At 43.1% G+C, this 17574-nt stretch overlaps 1 protein-coding gene across 3 annotated transcripts in view; it reads left to right on the forward strand.

The window, feature by feature from the left end:
• PTPRE (protein tyrosine phosphatase receptor type E) overlaps positions 1-17370 on the forward strand; it is an 80678-nt gene extending 63308 nt beyond the window's left edge. For 2 of the 3 annotated variants that reach the window (XM_083866537.1, XM_083866538.1), the window contains 13 exons: positions 25-61; positions 987-1084; positions 2652-2771; positions 3299-3459; positions 6308-6443; positions 7231-7380; positions 8482-8575; positions 8987-9063; positions 10178-10312; positions 11148-11273; positions 11994-12154; positions 12693-12828; positions 14177-17370. In XM_083866537.1, the coding sequence (XP_083722663.1) occupies positions 25-61; positions 987-1084; positions 2652-2771; positions 3299-3459; positions 6308-6443; positions 7231-7380; positions 8482-8575; positions 8987-9063; positions 10178-10312; positions 11148-11273; positions 11994-12154; positions 12693-12828; positions 14177-14251 (1506 nt within the window). In that variant the 3' untranslated portion in view covers positions 14252-17370. The remainder of the gene's footprint in view (positions 1-24; positions 62-986; positions 1085-2651; positions 2772-3298; positions 3460-6307; positions 6444-7230; positions 7381-8481; positions 8576-8986; positions 9064-10177; positions 10313-11147; positions 11274-11993; positions 12155-12692; positions 12829-14176) is intronic. The other variant, XR_014590628.1, reaches the window with a different exon arrangement.
• Positions 17371-17574: the final 204 nt, after the last annotated feature.

Raw genomic sequence — 17574 nt, forward strand, 5'->3', positions numbered from 1 at the left:
CTTCTGTGGCATTTGTTTCCACAGGGTTATAAAGAAAAGAATAAATTTATAGCAGCACAAGGTAACTCGTTCTCATTTCTCTCTTCTCTGTAGCTGAGGGCTGAGCACATTTAATTATAGATGTGTTTGAAAGGTTATTTTTAGCTGCAGGTGGTGGTCAAGTGTGAGGCTGGATTCAGAGGTTACAGTTGAGATGAACTTGAAATATGTGTGAGGTGACCAACTGCCTCTCTAGACCTGTAGATTCTGCTCTGAGCAGAGGCTCATTTCCCCCTCCTGACCCTCTTTGCTTCAAAATTGGTGTCTCCTGATGATCCTTTCCAAGTTTGTTGTGGTCCCAGGGAACCCTAGACCTTGGCATGGGGAAGAGCTGCAAAATAGGAATTCCAAATGTTGCTCTTGCCATAGTTAAAAGATAAATAATATTTAACAGTTAGTGTGGTAGAGAATATTCCAGTGCCTAAAGGGGCTTCAGAAGAGCTGGAGAGGGACTGGGGACAAGGGATGGAGGGACAGGACACAGGGAATGGCTTTAAGCTGAAGGAGAGTGGGTTTAGATGGGAATTGTTCCCTGTGAGGGTGGGCAGGCCCTGGCACAGGGTGCCCAGAGCAGCTGTGGCTGCCCCTGGATCCCTGGAATGTCCAAGGCCAGGTTGGACAGGGTTTGGAGCGACCTGGGACAGTGGAAGGTGTCCCTGCCATGGCAGGGGGTGGAAAGTAAATGATCTTTAAAGTCCTTTCCAACTCAGACCATTCTGGGATTCCATGAGTGTTATTTCAAGAGAGGAGATTCCTTATAAAAATGTAGATTTGGGTGCATGATTATGTAAAAGAAAACATGAGGGGAGGTTATTTAATAGCTAAATATACAAATCTGGTTATTCCAAAGCTGTGCAGCTCTGGAGGGTTGCCCAGGGCAGGGCTGTGGGACTGCTCTGAGATCTGCTCCCTCCCCTCTCCTGAGCATTTCCTTGTTCTCTCTGCAGGACCCAAGCAGGAAACAGTCAATGACTTCTGGAGGATGATCTGGGAGCAGAAATCAGCCATTATTGTCATGTTAACCAACCTGAAAGAAAGAAAAGAGGTAAAGAGCTTTCACTCTGCTCTGGGATGTGCCCTGTGCTCCAAAAGCAGTCGTGGCTGCTCAGGGTCTGACCAGGTGCTTTTCTGACCACTTCCTGCCCTGGCCCCTGTCAGCACGGCTGAGTTTCTGCTCGGAAATGTAGTTTTCACATCTAAAATACTCATTTATATCAGGTGATCTCCAGGAGAAAATTCTGATGACCACTTGTGTCCTGCATAGCCTAGAGCCAAAGGAAAACTCCTGTGGTTTTATCCCAGTGTAAAGCTGCACTTGTGGATGGGATTGATTAGGAATGAAGATAAAAACTGTTCATTTTCCTGAGTGTTAGGTTTCAAAATACACAGTTTGTCGACTACACCATGAGAAATTAAAGCTGCTTCGTTGTGAGGGTGCTGCTGTTCCTTCCTGTCCCCCACTCCTCCCCTGTGGATGGGCATTCCTTGTTTTCCACCTGGACTTGATTTTCCTGCACTCTTACTGCTGCTTGATGAAGTTCAAACAGCAAAGCCAGACCATGCGGGCCAATTCCCAGTGTGAGCCGCCAGAATTGCTAAATCTGGATATTCCTGATGGCTCCAAAGGAGAGCTGCTTTGAATTTCTCACTGACTGCAGCTAAACCTTGAAAACAGAGTGAAAATCTCGCAGTTTCCACAGTTGGACACCCTGTAACAAAGCTGCCAAACTGAAACAAAAGCTGTGGGGGCTGAGGAGGTTAGAAAACAATTCAAAGCTGTTCTCACCTTCTCTGCATCAGTTTAAGAAGCAGTAGCAGGGTGCTGAAGCTGTGCCAGATGAGGAGCTCTGCACGCTCACAGCTGAGCTCACCTTCCCTGGTTTCAACTGTGAGTGCTCAGCAGTGAAAGCCAAGTCAGGGTGATGAAATTCCCTGTTTGGGTCTAAAATTCCTGTTGGACCCCTGGGCACTGAGAATTTCAGGCTTTCTCTGCTGACAGGCACTGACCCCCAGGCAAACACTGCATTGACCTGAGGCTGTGGAAAAAGCTTCCAAAATTGAGTGACAGCACTGGGATTGTGGGTGTGAAGTTTTAATAGAAGTGTGTGATATCGCAGGGTAAACTCAGAGTTTAAAGTTCTAGAATATAGCAATGTATATAAAGCAAGATGGAGGTTTTAGGGTGGAGGCTGAATCCTTCTTTTTCACCTTCTTCTTCATGGGTCTGGGTGGTGTTTTGTAATTGGGTAGAAAAATCCACATTGTAGACCACAGGTGGTTGGTTATTGGGTTAAAAGTAAAAACAATCTAGGTGTCATTTCTTAATTGGACAGTTTATCCTTAAAAGGCCTTGTAAACAGAGAAATACAGCTCCAGTTTTACTTTGTTAACTTGAAGTGCTGTAGAACTCACAGTTTGTGAGACTAATATAGATAAGAATTAATAAACATCTGAGTCCAAACACGAAATACTGTCTCGAGCATTTAATCCCAATTCAGGCAGAAAGAAGATAAAAAGCAACAAATTTCCTGTGTTAGGTCCTGAAATTCCCTGTGCTAGGTTCTGAAATTCCCTGTGCTTGGTCTTAAAATTCCCTGTGGTTTTTTGTGCAGGAGAAGTGTTTTCAGTACTGGCCCGACCAGGGCTGCTGGACCTACGGGAGTATCCGTGTGTCGGTGGAGGATTGCATCGTGCTGGTGGATTACACCATCCGCAAGTTCTGCGTGCAGTCGGTGAGGCCACAGCTGCTCCTGGGGGGCTTCATTTCAGTCCTTAGGGAAAGCTGGGAAAAATCCAAAATATTTGCTTGGGAGAAATTTAGGTAGTTAATTTAGGAGTGGAGAAAGGTGTGGTGCCTCTCCTAGGCAGGGAAGTGGGATTTGCCCACAGAATTTCCACTGCAGTTCACGGGTTGAGGGAGATTCTGGATTTTTGTGCTCCTTGGGACTGTCCAGCACAGGAGCAGGGACTTGATCTTTTGGGGAAAAAAAGTTACACAGATGAAAAAAATAAGTGAATTTGCATCTATTTGGAAGAGTCTGTCTCGCTCTTTGCATTCCTCTCCTGGGATTATTCCACTGAAAATTAATAATAAATGATATTTTTTCTTAGTGTTTGTATTTTACACACACTGTAAACTCCAAATCCTTGAGTCAGGCTGGGAGTGTGGCAAGGAATAAAGCCATAAATAACCATGGCAGTTTGTTTATGAATCTTTGCATAATGAGATGTCAGATTCAGAGTCTGGATGTTCCTGCAGCTCCACGAGGGATGCAAAGCTCCAAGGCTGGTCACACAGCTCCACTTCACCAGCTGGCCGGATTTTGGGGTGCCTTTCACACCTATTGGCATGCTGAAATTCCTGAAAAAGGTCAAAACCTTGAATCCTGCCCATGCTGGACCAATTGTGGTTCACTGTAGGTATGTATGTGCTCCTCAGGCCATCCTTAGTGGCTTGGCCTGGAGTTATTTATATATACTTAGATTTTTTAAAAACATATTTTTATATATTTTTAAAGATTTAATGTATATTTTATATATATTTTATGTTCATATTTATATTTACAGATACATTTACTCACATATTTCTGTTCAAGGGTAATAATCTGCTGAGTTTTTGAGAGCTCAGAGTAAAAACAATTTCCAAGGTTCTGTCTTTGCTGCCAGTTTAATACTCAAACAGAAATTGTTCTTCTGCTCTTTGTTTTTTTTTTTTTTTTTTTTTTTTTTTTTTTAAATGAGGGATCCCCATTGTTTGGTATAAATCTGTTCTTTGTCAGAAAAACAGACTGGTGATAGAAATCTGTGGCCTTTGCCACTCAGTGCTGCTCTGGGAATTCATCCCCCACTTCTCCCACAGTCAAATTGCAGTTTTTTTATGGAAATGAGCCACAAAATGCCTCAAAAGTTTGGAAGAAAGACTTGAATTCAAGAGACTTAAATGCTGCCGTTTAAAAAATGTGCTTCATTCCAATCCAGAACCAAGTTGGTCCCTCACACAGGCACATCCTGCTGTCAAGGGCTGGTGCTAAAATCTTTAATGAATTTAAAACCAAACTCCCAAACACTTTGAAGAGAATAATTGCAACCTCTATAGCAACTGTAAACTCAACACTGAGCAAGAAGTGGCTTTTCAAGAGCAATTATCATTGCAAGGTTAGAATAAAAAGAACACCAGAGCAGCTTGAAAAGGAAAGAAGATCAGCTTTGTCTGTCTGGGTCTTGTTTTCAAAGAAAAAAAGTTGTCAATTCCTGTATTTGTCTCTTTTTTCTTGCTGGAAATATTCCCTGGAAATGTGTGCTAGTGAAAAAGAGGGTGTTTGTCTTGCTGGCATTCACCTTCTCTCGCAGGTGTCATGAATGAAAGGCTAGAAAAAACCCCATTTAGATGAGAAAAGTAGATTTGAGTTGTCTCAATTGAGAATATTTTTACAGCCCTTTGCTGTGTGTGGAGTCTCATTCTGGGCTTGAGCTTTATTTGGCAGTAGCAGGAAATGCTGTACTTGGTTTAACCAGCAGAAGGAAAGACAAAAACAAGGAAAATCCAAAATAATTTCCTAAATACCTGCGGAGATTTCAGTCTGAAGGGCCAGCAGAGCACAGCGAGGCCATTGTGTGTCAGGGTCAGAAATAAAGGAGGACAGAGGTGACACCGAACTTCCCTCTGAGTTCAGGATGTGACACCACTGAATTGTTGGGAAGAGGAAAGGGAAGCCCATCAGCAGTGAGTAACCATCCATTTTTAGGGAGCTGTAGAAAAATCTGGCCCAGCCACTCAGGCCAAAACCTTTCCAGTGAGGTTTGGGAAGTGAATAAAACATTGATTTGGCATTTGGAAGTCAAGGAGTGAAAATGAGGAATGGATTTTCTACTGGTTCTTGTATTCTACAAGTTTTCAGAAACAGTTTTTTTTAGAAATAGAATTTTTTCAGTGGGAAAATTTCAGTGACAGTTTTTTCAGAGAGGGACTTGGAGGAATAGCTGAGTGAGGGATGCTACAAAGCAGACTGAGGATGGAGACATTCAGGGAGCTTCTGAGGTGGATGTCCAGGGTGGGAAAGTCACCAGCTTTAGCAGGGATGGAATCCAGAGCTGATCTGATCAGGGAAGTGTGGGAGGGAACAGGGATGTGTAAAAAGGGATCATGGCTGGAAAGGGAAGTGAAGAAGCTGAGCTGGGCTGAAACCTCCCAGGAATGAGCAGTGAGGGCCAGGTGAGAGCTGCGGAGGGGGGAAATTAAGACATTAGGGCACGAGGAGGATTCGCAGTGGTGCCAGAGGGCCAACATGGATGGATGGATGGATGGATGGATGGATGGATGGATGGATGGGAGAGGGAAGGGAATCTCCATCATCCCTCCAGCCCTCTGGGAATAGTGGAGTTTGTGGGCTTTGCTTTCCCTGCTGGTAAAGTCTGTGTGGAAATGAAATAATTGTACTACAAATACAATCCTTTTTCTTTCCTAGTGTTATTGAAAACCTAAACGTTGCCTTGCTGAGAATTGCTTTGTATTTTTGAGGCCGTGAGGGGAGGGGAGACGTTTTTATCGTGTTCCCGGAGGTGTTTGTGGCCATTGCAGCCAAGCAGACTGCCCAGAGGCTAAAGGAGAGCCACTCATGACTAGTACAGGATGCCATGCCCTTTTCCTCTGGAAGGAAGAGCTGAAAGACGCTGGAATTTTGTCATTTCTAATGGTCGTGCTCCCTCTCGTGGCTGTTAAGGATATAAAAACCCAAAAGTGTTTAGAGATGGCAACGTTGTGAAATGTGGAGCTAAAAATCACTAAAAGAATAATTAAAGTTTTGTCTTAACCTGAATTATTAGAGATGGTCAAGGAGATTGTTTTTTCAAGTATCTTTTAAAATATAATTCTGATGGCATCAGCTGGGAAGAGCTGGGCTTTTATGCTAAAAACACCCCTTATTTTTTGCTGTCCTTGTTAAAGTAAAAAAGGGCAAGGTTTAGATTTAATATTTGGAAATATTTCCTTGCTGAAAGGGTGACATTAGGACAGGCCACAGATGTGGAACCCCATCCCTGGAGGGATTTAAAAGCCCTGTGGATGTGGCACTTGGGGACATGGGGGCCAACTGTTGGACTCAAGGATCTGAGACAGCTTTTCCAGCCTTAACAATTCCACAATTCCGTGAGATTTAAGGTCTCCCAGTGAGTATTTCAGTGCAGCCTGAGCACGAGGCTCAGTGCTGCAGCAATTCCTGCAGCTTTGGGTGGATCCAGGGAGATCTCTGTGTGTTTGTTCCCTCCCAAGCGCTGGTGTGGGGCGCACGGGCACCTTCATCGTCATCGACGCCATCATCGACATGATGCACGCCGAGCAGAAGGTGGACGTGTTTGAGTTTGTCTCCAGGATCCGCAACCAGCGGCCCCAGATGGTTCAGACTGATGTGAGTGCACCTAAATCACCCCAAATCCCAACTTTCCCTGGGCAGAGAAGGAAATTCTGCTGTATTCCCACTCTGTTGTGCAGCCCAGTGTGTCCTGTGATGTTGGACAACTGGAAAAAGATCCAAGTTGCTTGGAGCAACCTGGGATTAGTGGGATATATTTTCCACCTCATGGCAGGGGGTAGAACAGGATGAGTTTGAAGGTCCCTTCCAGCCCAAATCATTCTGGGGTTCTCTAATTGAAAAGTGCACAAAGCCCAGTGAAGGATGTGGGGTGGGGGAGAAGACCACTGTAACACACTTCACTTTTAGGAGTCATTTCCTGGTTTTGCCACACACACAAGAGTGGAATGTCAGAGAATATGAGGAGAGACGTGAGAAAAACAGGAAAACTCTGGTTTAGTGTAATAATTTCTAATTATTATCATATTTTAATAATTAGGAGATTGTCATCAAACAGTGACAAGACAAGGAGCAGTGTTTTTGAACTGCCAGAGGACAGGACTAGGTGGGATATTGGGAAGGAATTTTTCCCTGGGAGAGTGGGGAGGAGCTGAGATGGAATTCCCAGAGTAGCTGTGGCTGCCCCTGGATCCCTGGCAGTACCCAAGGCCAGGTTGGACATTGGGGCTTGGAGCAGCCTGGGACAGTGGGAGGTGTCCATGCCATGGCAGGGGTGGCACTGGGTGGGATTTAAAGTCCTTCCAACCCAAACCATTCTATGAATTTTAAATAATCCCAGAATTCCTCATTTCCCTCCCTTCATCTTCCTCTCTGTCCCTTGCAGATGCAATATTCCTTCATTTACCAAGCCTTACTCGAGTACTACCTCTACGGTGACACGGAGCTGGATGTGTCATCCCTGGAAAAACACCTCCAGACTTCCCACAATGCAGCCCCAAACCTGGTCAAAATAGGGCTGGAAGAGGAATTTAAAGTAAGTCTGGAAATCTTTCCCATAGGATTTCCAAGGTGTAAACCAAGAGGATAAATGTGTAACCTTAAAGTTTCATAAAAAAGAAGTTGATTCATTTTGTGGTTGTTGTGAATGGGGCCTTGCTGAACATCCTGTTCCCTAAATTCAGATTCTGATCTAATTCCCTCATTCAGAGCTGTGTCGTTCTGTGGCCCTTCCCTGAATGTTTTTTGTTTGTTTATAAAAGAAAAGTGGGAGTGATTCTCTGGGTCCTGCTGCAGGTTGCCAGATCAGATAATTCTGAAAGAGGAAATTGGATTAGGTGCTCCTAATCTGCATCCCAGTGGGATTGTTAACTCAGAGATGACTGACTGCAAGGAGAACTGCAGGGAGTTCACAGGGCTGGTCCTGAATGTCCAGACTGTCAGGAGAAAAAACCTCAAAAAACCCCATTTCTTATCAATGGAGAAAACCCAGATGAGGAGAACCACACTAGCTCTCTGTGATCATTGTTAAAATTACTTTAATTCCCTGAGGGAATAGTTGGATTTTTTTTTATAATTTTCCTTATGGTAAAATATTTATTTTCTATGTAGTTTTAAAGTATTAATTGACATCTGGGTGTGAACTGGAGTCCTCTCTTTGTTTTAAAGGATTAATTTAACTAGAAATTGGGAGCTGGGTAAAGAAAATGATGTAAAAATAAGTTTGATGATAGGGCAACAAGTTCAGAAATCAACAGTATTGAGGGAAGGAAGATTAGATGGGATATTGGGAAGGAATTTTTGGCTGGGAGGGTGGGGAGGCCCTGGCACAGGGTGCCCAGAGAAGCTGGGGCTGCTCCATCCCTGGAAGTGTCCAAGGCCAGGTTGGAGCAGCCTGGGACAGTGGGAGGTGTCCCTGCCCATGGCAGGGGTGGCACTGGGTGGGATTTCAGATCCCTTCCAACACAAACCACTCTGGGATTCTGTGACTTAATTTTTATAGCCAGGACAATGGAGTGGCTGCAGGCTCCCTGTGAGTTTTAGCCAATAAAGTCACTGCAGAGCCCTGGGAGTGCAGGGTGTGCTAAGTGCCCCCACTCCTGCCCTGGCTGCTCACCCTCCTGTGTGGTTTCTGCAGAAGCTGACCAACGTCAGGATCATGAAGGAGAACATGAGAACTGGCAACCTTCCAGCCAACATGAAGAAAGCAAGAGTCATCCAGATCATCCCCTGTAAGAGCCCAGCTTCTCATCTCCGGAAAAAGTGCCGTAAATCCCTGGCTGGGAGCACTCACTGGGTCTGTGATCCAGCTCAGCTCAGAACACACTCCCCTTACAAACTGGCATCTGTAAAAAATACAGGGAATCGGGTTTTACTAAATCATCCTAAAATCTGTTACAATTGGGGATTTTGAATGAAATAACTCAGCCGTTTCACCTTTTAAACCACCCCTTTTCTGTGAGATTCCTTGCACCATTTGAGCAGCACTGTAATGTTTGCACCTGGAAATGAACATTTCAGAGAAAAGATTTGATGGGATTTGTTTTTCCAGTTGGCAAAACTAAGACTGGACTCAAAATTCAGACTAGACTTTTTTTTTTCTGGATTCCAAACTAAGCCCAGACTTTTTTTTTTCCCCCCAGATGATTTTAACAGGGTGATTCTGTCCATGAAAAGAGGACAGGAGTACACAGACTACATCAATGCTTCCTTCATAGATGTAAGTATACAACATTTTCATGCATTTCCTTTTCAAATCAGATATGTTGCTGGTGCTGTTAGGTGTTTTTAAAGAGGCACAATCAGCTTGGCTTGCAAAGAACATGAGCTTTGTTTATGGGAGTTTTCAAATGCATTTCTTATCTGGTGTTTTTAAATTCAGTTTGAATGGTTGCGCAATTTAAACCTTGTTGTTAGATTTATAAACCAAACCTTTTATTAAATTCCACCCAAACAAATCAGCTGCACATCCGACAGCCAGTGATTCCATTCTCTGGGTCAGGTTAGCAGGTGAAAATATTTGCTTTTCTGAGAAACAGAGAAGTCAGTGTTGAGCACAGGGAAAATCTGTCACAGTGTTTGGCAAAGCCAGGCTTTACTTGGGCAGAGCTGGATGAATTCCAGGCTTTCTTCCTAACTTCCTGTTGGAAGCTGAGTAACAGAGGATTGTGTCTTGTTTTTGTTGAAATACAAGAATTAATCATGTCCTTGACTATTAAAACCACGTTAGTGACTGAAAGTTGTGGATTCTCTGTAGATCACATCTGCATGGAAATAAGGAAGGGCTGGATGAGGCCCTTGGTGTTGGGTCACAGGTTGGACTCGATGATCTCAGAGGTCTTTTCCAACCTCATTGATTCTGTGAAATAAAACTGGGCCTCAAAACTTGAGGAAGAAGTTAATTCTAGAGAAAAGCTGGGGGCTGCTGTTGTGAAAATCATCTTATGAAATCTGGTCCTGCAGAATCTCATCCCCTCAGCCATGACTGGGAAAATTCACCTGAGGATTGTGCATTTGGGAGAGATTTTAGAATCACAGGCTTGCTGAGGTTGGAAAAGTTCCCTCAGACCATTGAGTCCAACCATCCCCCAGCACTGCCAAGGCCACCACTGCCCCGTGTCCCCAAGTGCCACATCCACATGCATTTTAAATCCCTCCAGGGGTTGGGACTTCATCACTGCCCTGGGCACTGACAACACTTTCTGTGGGGAAATTTCCCCTAATACCCAACTCCAACCTTCCCTGGTGCACCTTGAGGCTGTTCCCTGGGAGAGAAGCCCCCATTGAAGCCGTGATGTCCCTGTGCCCTGAGTGCTCCTGCTCTCTTCCCACAGGGATATCGGCAGAAGGATTATTTCATTGCCACCCAGGGCCCCCTGCCTCACACGGTGGAGGATTTCTGGAGGATGGTGTGGGAGTGGAAGTGCCACACCATTGTGATGCTCACTGAGGTGCAGGAGAGGGAGCAGGTATGTGCCTACCCCACAGCCCCACCTTCCCCTTCCCGCCTACAAACTTGCAAGCATTGCTGCTGGAGAAACTATTTTTTTTTGCCTAAAAATTACAGCAATTTGAGATTTATTTTTTTTTTTTTTTTTTTTTTTTTTGTTGTTTTTTTTTTTTGTTGTTTTTTTTTTTTTTTTTTTTTTTTTTAGTTTTTCCTAAAATGAGCACTTGCTTCACTCTTTGGTATGGGGCAGCATTGCTGCTTTTCCTGGAATTGCCAGGAAACGCAAAAAAACCTGCAGAATGTTGTGATTTCTGAAAGCTCTCAGTTGGTATCAAGGGATGCCCGACATGGGACAGAGTTTTGGGATTTGGGAACAAACTTTTGTGTAAGCTTTTATTCCATTTGTCCCAGTAAAAGCTCCCATTGCTCATTCTCAGCCTGTCCTAGTTTGATTTAAATATAAGGATTAGTTCATTATTTGATTTAAATATGAGAACTAATGTCAGTAATTCATTAAAGAGTCCTCTGCTGCAGCTTGAAAATTCTGGGTTCAACAAGGGTGTTATGAAAAGCTTTTTATTGGTAATTTTGGGAGGTTTTTAACAACATTGCCTTGCTTTCAGGAATTCCATTTATTATTCTACTCTGTTTTAAAGCAGTGTTTGCTATCTGGGCCTCCTGAGCCCTTTTCATCATGATGGTTTCTGTTCAAGAAACATTTTATCACTGTATTCTTAGCGTTTAGAACACACTTATTATGCTGGATGTCACTTCTTATACCAGAGATTCATGACAATGTAGATAAGTGGGGGGAAAAAAATCAAGGGACGTTTGCAATTCTCTGGATTCTGCAGGAAAAATGCTGCCAGTACTGGCCATCAGAGGGCTCTGTGACTCACGGAGAGATCACGGTGGAAATCAAGAGTGACAGCCTGATGGATGCCATCAGTGTGAGGGACTTCCTGGTTACATATAATCAGGTAATTCTTGAAAATTCCAGCGGTTTTTTGTCTTTTTTTTTTTCTTCCATCAGAAGGTATTTGCAAATTTGGTTATGTATCTTAAATTCTGTGATTTCTGTCTAAACTTGAATGTGGGTAATCAAAAGCTGGGAGGAAGTTTATATGAAATAATTTTGCTTGAAGTCCCTGAAAATTCTTATCAGTGAAACAGGTGGTTACAAAATGGGGGCTGGGGTCTGGGGTTTTTTTAACTGTTTTATTGTTGCTGTTATTCCTAGATTTTTCTGCCATCTCCCACATAGATATCAAAGAAAATTTGATTCAAGATTTTTCACAGAATCCCAACACTGGTTTGGGTTAGAAGGAACCTTAAAATTCATCTCACTCCACCTCCTGCCATGGGCAGGGACACCTCCCACTATCCCAGGTTTTTCCAACCTGGCCTTGGACACTTCCAGTATATCCTAAGTTCTTTCCAGAGGAAACAGCTGTGCAAACCAAAGGAAAATTATAGGGGGAAATAAATTATCAGTGGGTGGGGGATATAGAAACAGACCTGCCAGGATAGAATCATGGAATATTACTGGAAATAGGATCACCAAGATCCTTAATATGTTACGGACCAGGCTGCAAACACTCTTCTGCAGCAGCGCAGAATTGCTGCTGCAGATGTTGCAGGCAGAAATTGTGTTCCCACTTGGGAGTAACAAGTGGCTGATTGTGTTTTCCTGCTGGCAGAGCAACCAGGAGAAGCAGAGCAGGCTGGTCAGGCAGTTCCACTTCCACGGGTGGCCGGAGATCGGGATTCCAGCCGAAGGGAAGGGCATGATCGACCTCATTGCGGCTGTGCAGAAGCAGCAGCAGCAGACAGGGAACCACCCCATCACTGTGCACTGCAGGTGAGCCCCCTCTGCACCTCAGCCTGGCTCTTCTGATGCCTTGGGAAGGCTGACCTGGAACAGAGATTGGACAGAGCTAGAGAATAACCTAGAGATTTATTGAAAGGCCTTCAGGATACACCTTGGGCAGGACAGGGCCTGGCCAGGGCTACACCCAAGGTCTACCCCTAATAGTTACACAAAATGACTGACCCATCATGAGGTCTCACACTTTTATAATTTTTGGTCCATTTGCATATTGGGGTTTAATTGTCCAGTTACAGCTGCAGCTTGTGAGCTCCCATCCTTCTTGTTCCTCCCTTCAGCCACCCTTGTTTGTGCTTTTGGGCCTGAAAATTGTCCTTGGTGTGCAGCAGAAAAAGGATTTGTTTTGTCTACCCACTCTGTGAAGAGAGCTGAGTGACACTGAATGTGAGCTCAGAACTGCATCCCTGGGCAGCACAGAACCTGAAGCTTAAGGCATCACTTCCGTGCCCCTGTCATTCCTCTGTGCCCATTTTCATGCCAGTTCATGCCAAACAAAGGTGTTTCATTGCAGTGCTGGAGCGGGGAGAACGGGAACCTTCATAGCCCTGAGCAACATCCTGGAGCGGGTCAAGGCTGAGGGGCTCCTGGACGTGTTCCAAGCTGTGAAGAGCTTGAGGCTGCAGAGGCCACACATGGTGCAAACACTGGTATGGGATTCACCAGGGCTTTGGAAGGGTGTAAATATTCTTGGGAGAGGAGGATAAAGGGGTTTTGTGCAGGTTGGCATAAGTGATGCAAGGTGGATGTGTATGTACAAGGCATAATCAAGGTTTTACAGAGGTTTTTAGAGCATGTCTAAAAATACAACTTGGTTAAATATTCTGTCTTTTAGGAACTTGAGGCAGTTAAACTAAACATACTTTGTGTGTTGCAGGTGATAAAATGTATTAAGTAAATGGTTTTCAAGCTATTTATCAGTTGTTCTTTCTTACTTTAAAATGTCTGGGCATAAATTGGAGTAATGGAATGGTTTGGGTTGGAAGGGACCTTAAAGTTTTTCCCATTCTCACCCCTGCCATGGGCAGGGACACCTTTCACTGTCCCAGGGGTCCAGCCTGGCCTTGGACAGACCCAGGGATGTGGAAATCCTTGGAAATGTCTCTGACTTGTTTAAAATCTTACAAGTTTTCCTTCAAGTCATCTACAACTATTTCAAGCTTAGTCCAGATGTTTTTCCCTAGTGAGTAAGCATAAAAAAAGTTTTTTGAGACTTTTCTTAACTTGAAAATATATGAAAATATTTTTTATTTTCATACTAGCTTCCATTCAGCAATCTGAAACCTCTTTAGAAATAATTACTTCAAACTCTTTTTCCAGGGAGATGGTTTTTCCATCCCATGGATTGGGAGAAAGGGGATGAAGAAATGGAATTGGATTATCCATGGTCAGGCTGAGACAGGGATGGATGGCTGCCCACTGCCAGAGGGCAGGACTAGGTGGGACATTGGGCAGGAATTGTTCCCTGGGAGAGTGAGGAGGAGCTGGGATGGAATTCGCAGATTTGCTGTGGCTGCCCCTGGATCCCTGGCAGTGCCCAAGGCCAGGTTGGACATTGGGGCTTGGAGCAGCCTGGGACAGTGGGAGGTGTCCCTGCCATGGCAGGGGTGGCACTGGGTGGGATTTAAGGTCCTTTCCGACCCAGCTATCCTGGGATTTTATAATTCCATGACTATCCCTGGGGGGTGCTCAGGAGTTTCTGCTGTGAGCAGCTGGATTTAAATCAAAAGCTAGCCCTAAGAACTGATTCAGTTTAAGAATCATCTCTGAAAAAGCTCAAGAAATCATTTGAACCGAAGAGCAACCATCAGCCTGTGTCTGACCAAAGAAACAGAACCACTGTTTTTATTTAAAATACTAAACAGAAATCAGAAGAGATCACTCCTCAGCTACTGGTCCCAGTTAGAACATATTAAATTTATCACTGGGATTTGCAGAATTCAGATTTTCTTAAGTGTAACCTAAAACACATTTTGATCTCTTTTCCTTGTTTTCCAGGAACAGTATGAATTCTGCTACAGAGTGGTACAAGATTTCATCGACATCTTTTCAGATTATGCTAATTTCAAATGAGAATTCTGCCTTATTTTTTAATTTGTCTGTATAAATAGTTGTATATTATGTTAATTTATTCCGTGTCACTTGGATTGTTGACTGAACTGTAAATACAACGTTGTGCTGGCTCTAAAAGTTGCATTTGCTGTATAAAGTTGTTTCTTAAATATAAATATCTTCTAAAGCAAAGTATAATGTTCCTATACTGTATAGCATTGTAAGATGGGATAGAAATCTTTATTCTAAATAACAAAAAATTAATTCTTGGGTTTTTTTTTTTTCCTTTGAATTTCTCTGCTCATAAATATTTATGAACAATGTTATCTCCCAGTTCTTGATTTTTTTGACAGGTGATTTACAGTTCATCCTAAAAACGCTGAATTTTGGTTCACATGTTTAAATATGTTCTGTTCACCAGGAAAATAGGTATTTATTTTTCCAGGCTGTTTTAAAGAGCCTCCAGCTTTTGTTGGATTCTGAGTCTTACTGTCCATAGGATAAAATCAGTAGAAATACAGATTTGAATTAACAGGAATTTCAAAGCCCTGATAATTTGGGGATTTTTTTTCCCAAATATTGTTTAAATTGACTTAAAAAGGCAATAATGTGATTTTTAGAATATTTTGCATATTTGAAAAGTATATTTTGCAGCGCCTGAACTTGTCTACTTGAATGAAAGGCCAGAAATTGAATTTAAAGCTTCTCTTCTCTATAAGCACCTGCTTAATTTCCCACTTCTTTGGAATAAGAGATGAACTCTTATTCTTGATTTGACTCAGCAGGATAATGAAGAGGTAAAAATTGGAAAAACCATTTTATGAACAGTTTAATGCCAAGAAACATTGAGTATTGTAGCAAAAGTTCCTCCAGGTTCTTACCCTCCCAGAACTGTTATCAGAAAAGGACTTTCCATAAGGGTTTTGGGGTTGTGTACAGAGATATATTTTTACTGAAAGTACTACTGAGGATAGAATTGGTGACAGAAAATATAAAAGATTTTATTACAGCTCTGACCAGGGGCTGGAAAATCCCCAAAATCACAGGACACCCAAATGTTGAATAATTAATTACCAAGTTTATCTTTCCCACTCTTCCAAAAGCATCTCTGACTTAATGAGCACAAAGGGATGAATCTGTAATTAATTACATAGCGAATATGCAGCAGTTCTGTCTCGTCCAGCCGGGCTTTGGCCACGCAACATCAAAGCAGCTTATTTAAAACAAGCAGCTTAAACTGAGCTTTTCCCTGCTGTTCTTGCACTATTTTATCCCATTCCAATATAATCTCACTGCACCTTGGAGCAACGCAAAGGGACAGGAAGGTGTTCCCAGGTCTCCTTCCATTCCATCCTGGCTGGAAAAGGTTTGGGGTGGGAATTCCTGAGCACCCAATTCCCACAGTGTCATTGGCTGTTCTTGTCTTCCCATCGCTGCACTCCTGTATTTATTTGTACAGTAAATTATGCACTTGAAAAACGAGATTGTTTAAAGACTAAAGCTCGCTCATGAGTCTCTATGAGAAGAAACCCTCAAGCAACAGGGCTGGGTAGTGAAATTGGAGCATGTTCCTGAACTTCCATCCAAATCAGAAGAGCCAGAATAAATTCAGCCTGGAAATGATACAGTGGGGGTTCAGTCTGATTTATAGCACAGGGAGACTCCTAGAGGTTGAAGAATAATGCAAAAGAATTCCCATTTTCTCATCCTGATGTCAGGATCTTTCTGACCATTTAGCCCACATTTGAATAAAAATTTGTCCAATTTTTGGGTCCTTGAGGTAAAAACTTGGGGTGAGTTGTCCATGAAGTCAGTCTCAGTGCAAGGAGACTCCAAGAGGTTGGAGAATAATGCAAAGGATTTCCCATTTTCTGATCCTGATTGCAGGATCTTTCCAACCATGTAGCCAACATTTGAATACTACTACTACTAATAATAATAATTTGTCTGTTGGGCAGATTTTGTGGATCCCTGAGGTAAAAAGTGAGGTTGAGTTGTCTCATGAGGTCAATCTCAATGCAGGGAGACTCCGAAAGGTTGGAAAATAATGCAGAATTCCCGTTTTCTGATCCTGATGTCAGGATCTTTCCAGCCATTTGGGGGCATTTGAATAATAATAATAATACTAATAGTAATAATAATTTGTCTATTGGGCAGATTTGTGGGTCCCTGTGGTAAAAGCTGGGGTTGTCTCCTGAAGTCAGTCTCAGTGCAGGGAGACTCGGAAAGGTTGGAAGATGAAGGAATTCCCATGTTACAATCCTGATGTCAGTATCTTTCTGACCATTTAGTCAGCATCTGAACAATAATAATTTGTGTGTTGGGCAGATTCTGGGGTCCCTGAGGTAAAACCTCAGGTTGTGTTGTCCGTGAGGTCAATCTCAGTGCAGCAGGGCTGGGGTGTGAGGGTGTGGGGCTCCCACAGCCCCCCAGGAGCTGCAGCACAACTCCAGCTGCCCACGGGGTTCTCTAAAGGCCTCCTCACAACCAGGAGTAGGATGGAGTTCAGCTGGAACACAAAATCCTTGGTGGGTACTTAAGTTTTAGTTGATAACCAGATTGAGATATCGAGGAGGAAAGAGAAATGCCCGAAATACAATTCAGAGTTCACAACTGTAGCTCCATCAAGGTTTTGCGGAATTTGAAGAGCTCCCTTGGCAGTCGTTGGGTGTGCTCAGTGGCTGGAGCTCTGGGGAGTGCCTTGGTGGATTGGAATTTTCCTTTGAATCTCCGTCTGTTGCATGGAATTCCTTTAAAAGGCCAAATAGTTGGATTGGAAGTGTCCTTCTGATCTGTCTGTGGTTTTGGTCACTGTGTGACTTGGACTGTTCATGTGTTCAGAAGGTCCCAGCTCAGCTCAGCATTGAAGCGTTCGCTTCCCAACATCCTCACCCCACAATCCATGGAATGCTGTGGATTCCCTGTTCCCAAAGCAACCCATTAAAAGTGCTTGGCTGACTTGGGCCTTAATGAAGAATGCATACTGTAATTAGCTGTGTTTTTTAGGCTATTTTTATGTATTTTTTAAACTTTTAAAATGAGCCTGACCACCCTGTGTTCAGACTTTGGAAATGTTTGCGTTTCCCTTGTCCCATTTTTCATGTAAAGTTACTGGAACTTTTCTGTATAACCAAAATGTATTTAATTTGTCAAATCTTTATAATATATATATGTATGTATGTATTATACAGTTTCAGCTCTTATTATTTTCTTTTCTTACGTTTCTAATTTGATCTTGCTGTGTTTTTAATGCCGGTGAATGTGGCTGAATTATTTGTATATGCAAATTGCAAGATCTAATACATTCTGATGCAAGAACAAAGCTTCCTTTTTATTCTCCACCT

The sequence above is a fragment of the Zosterops lateralis genome (genome assembly GCF_965231275.1).
Source record: "Zosterops lateralis genome assembly, chromosome: 8".
Classification (NCBI taxonomy): Eukaryota; Metazoa; Chordata; class Aves; order Passeriformes; family Zosteropidae; genus Zosterops; species Zosterops lateralis.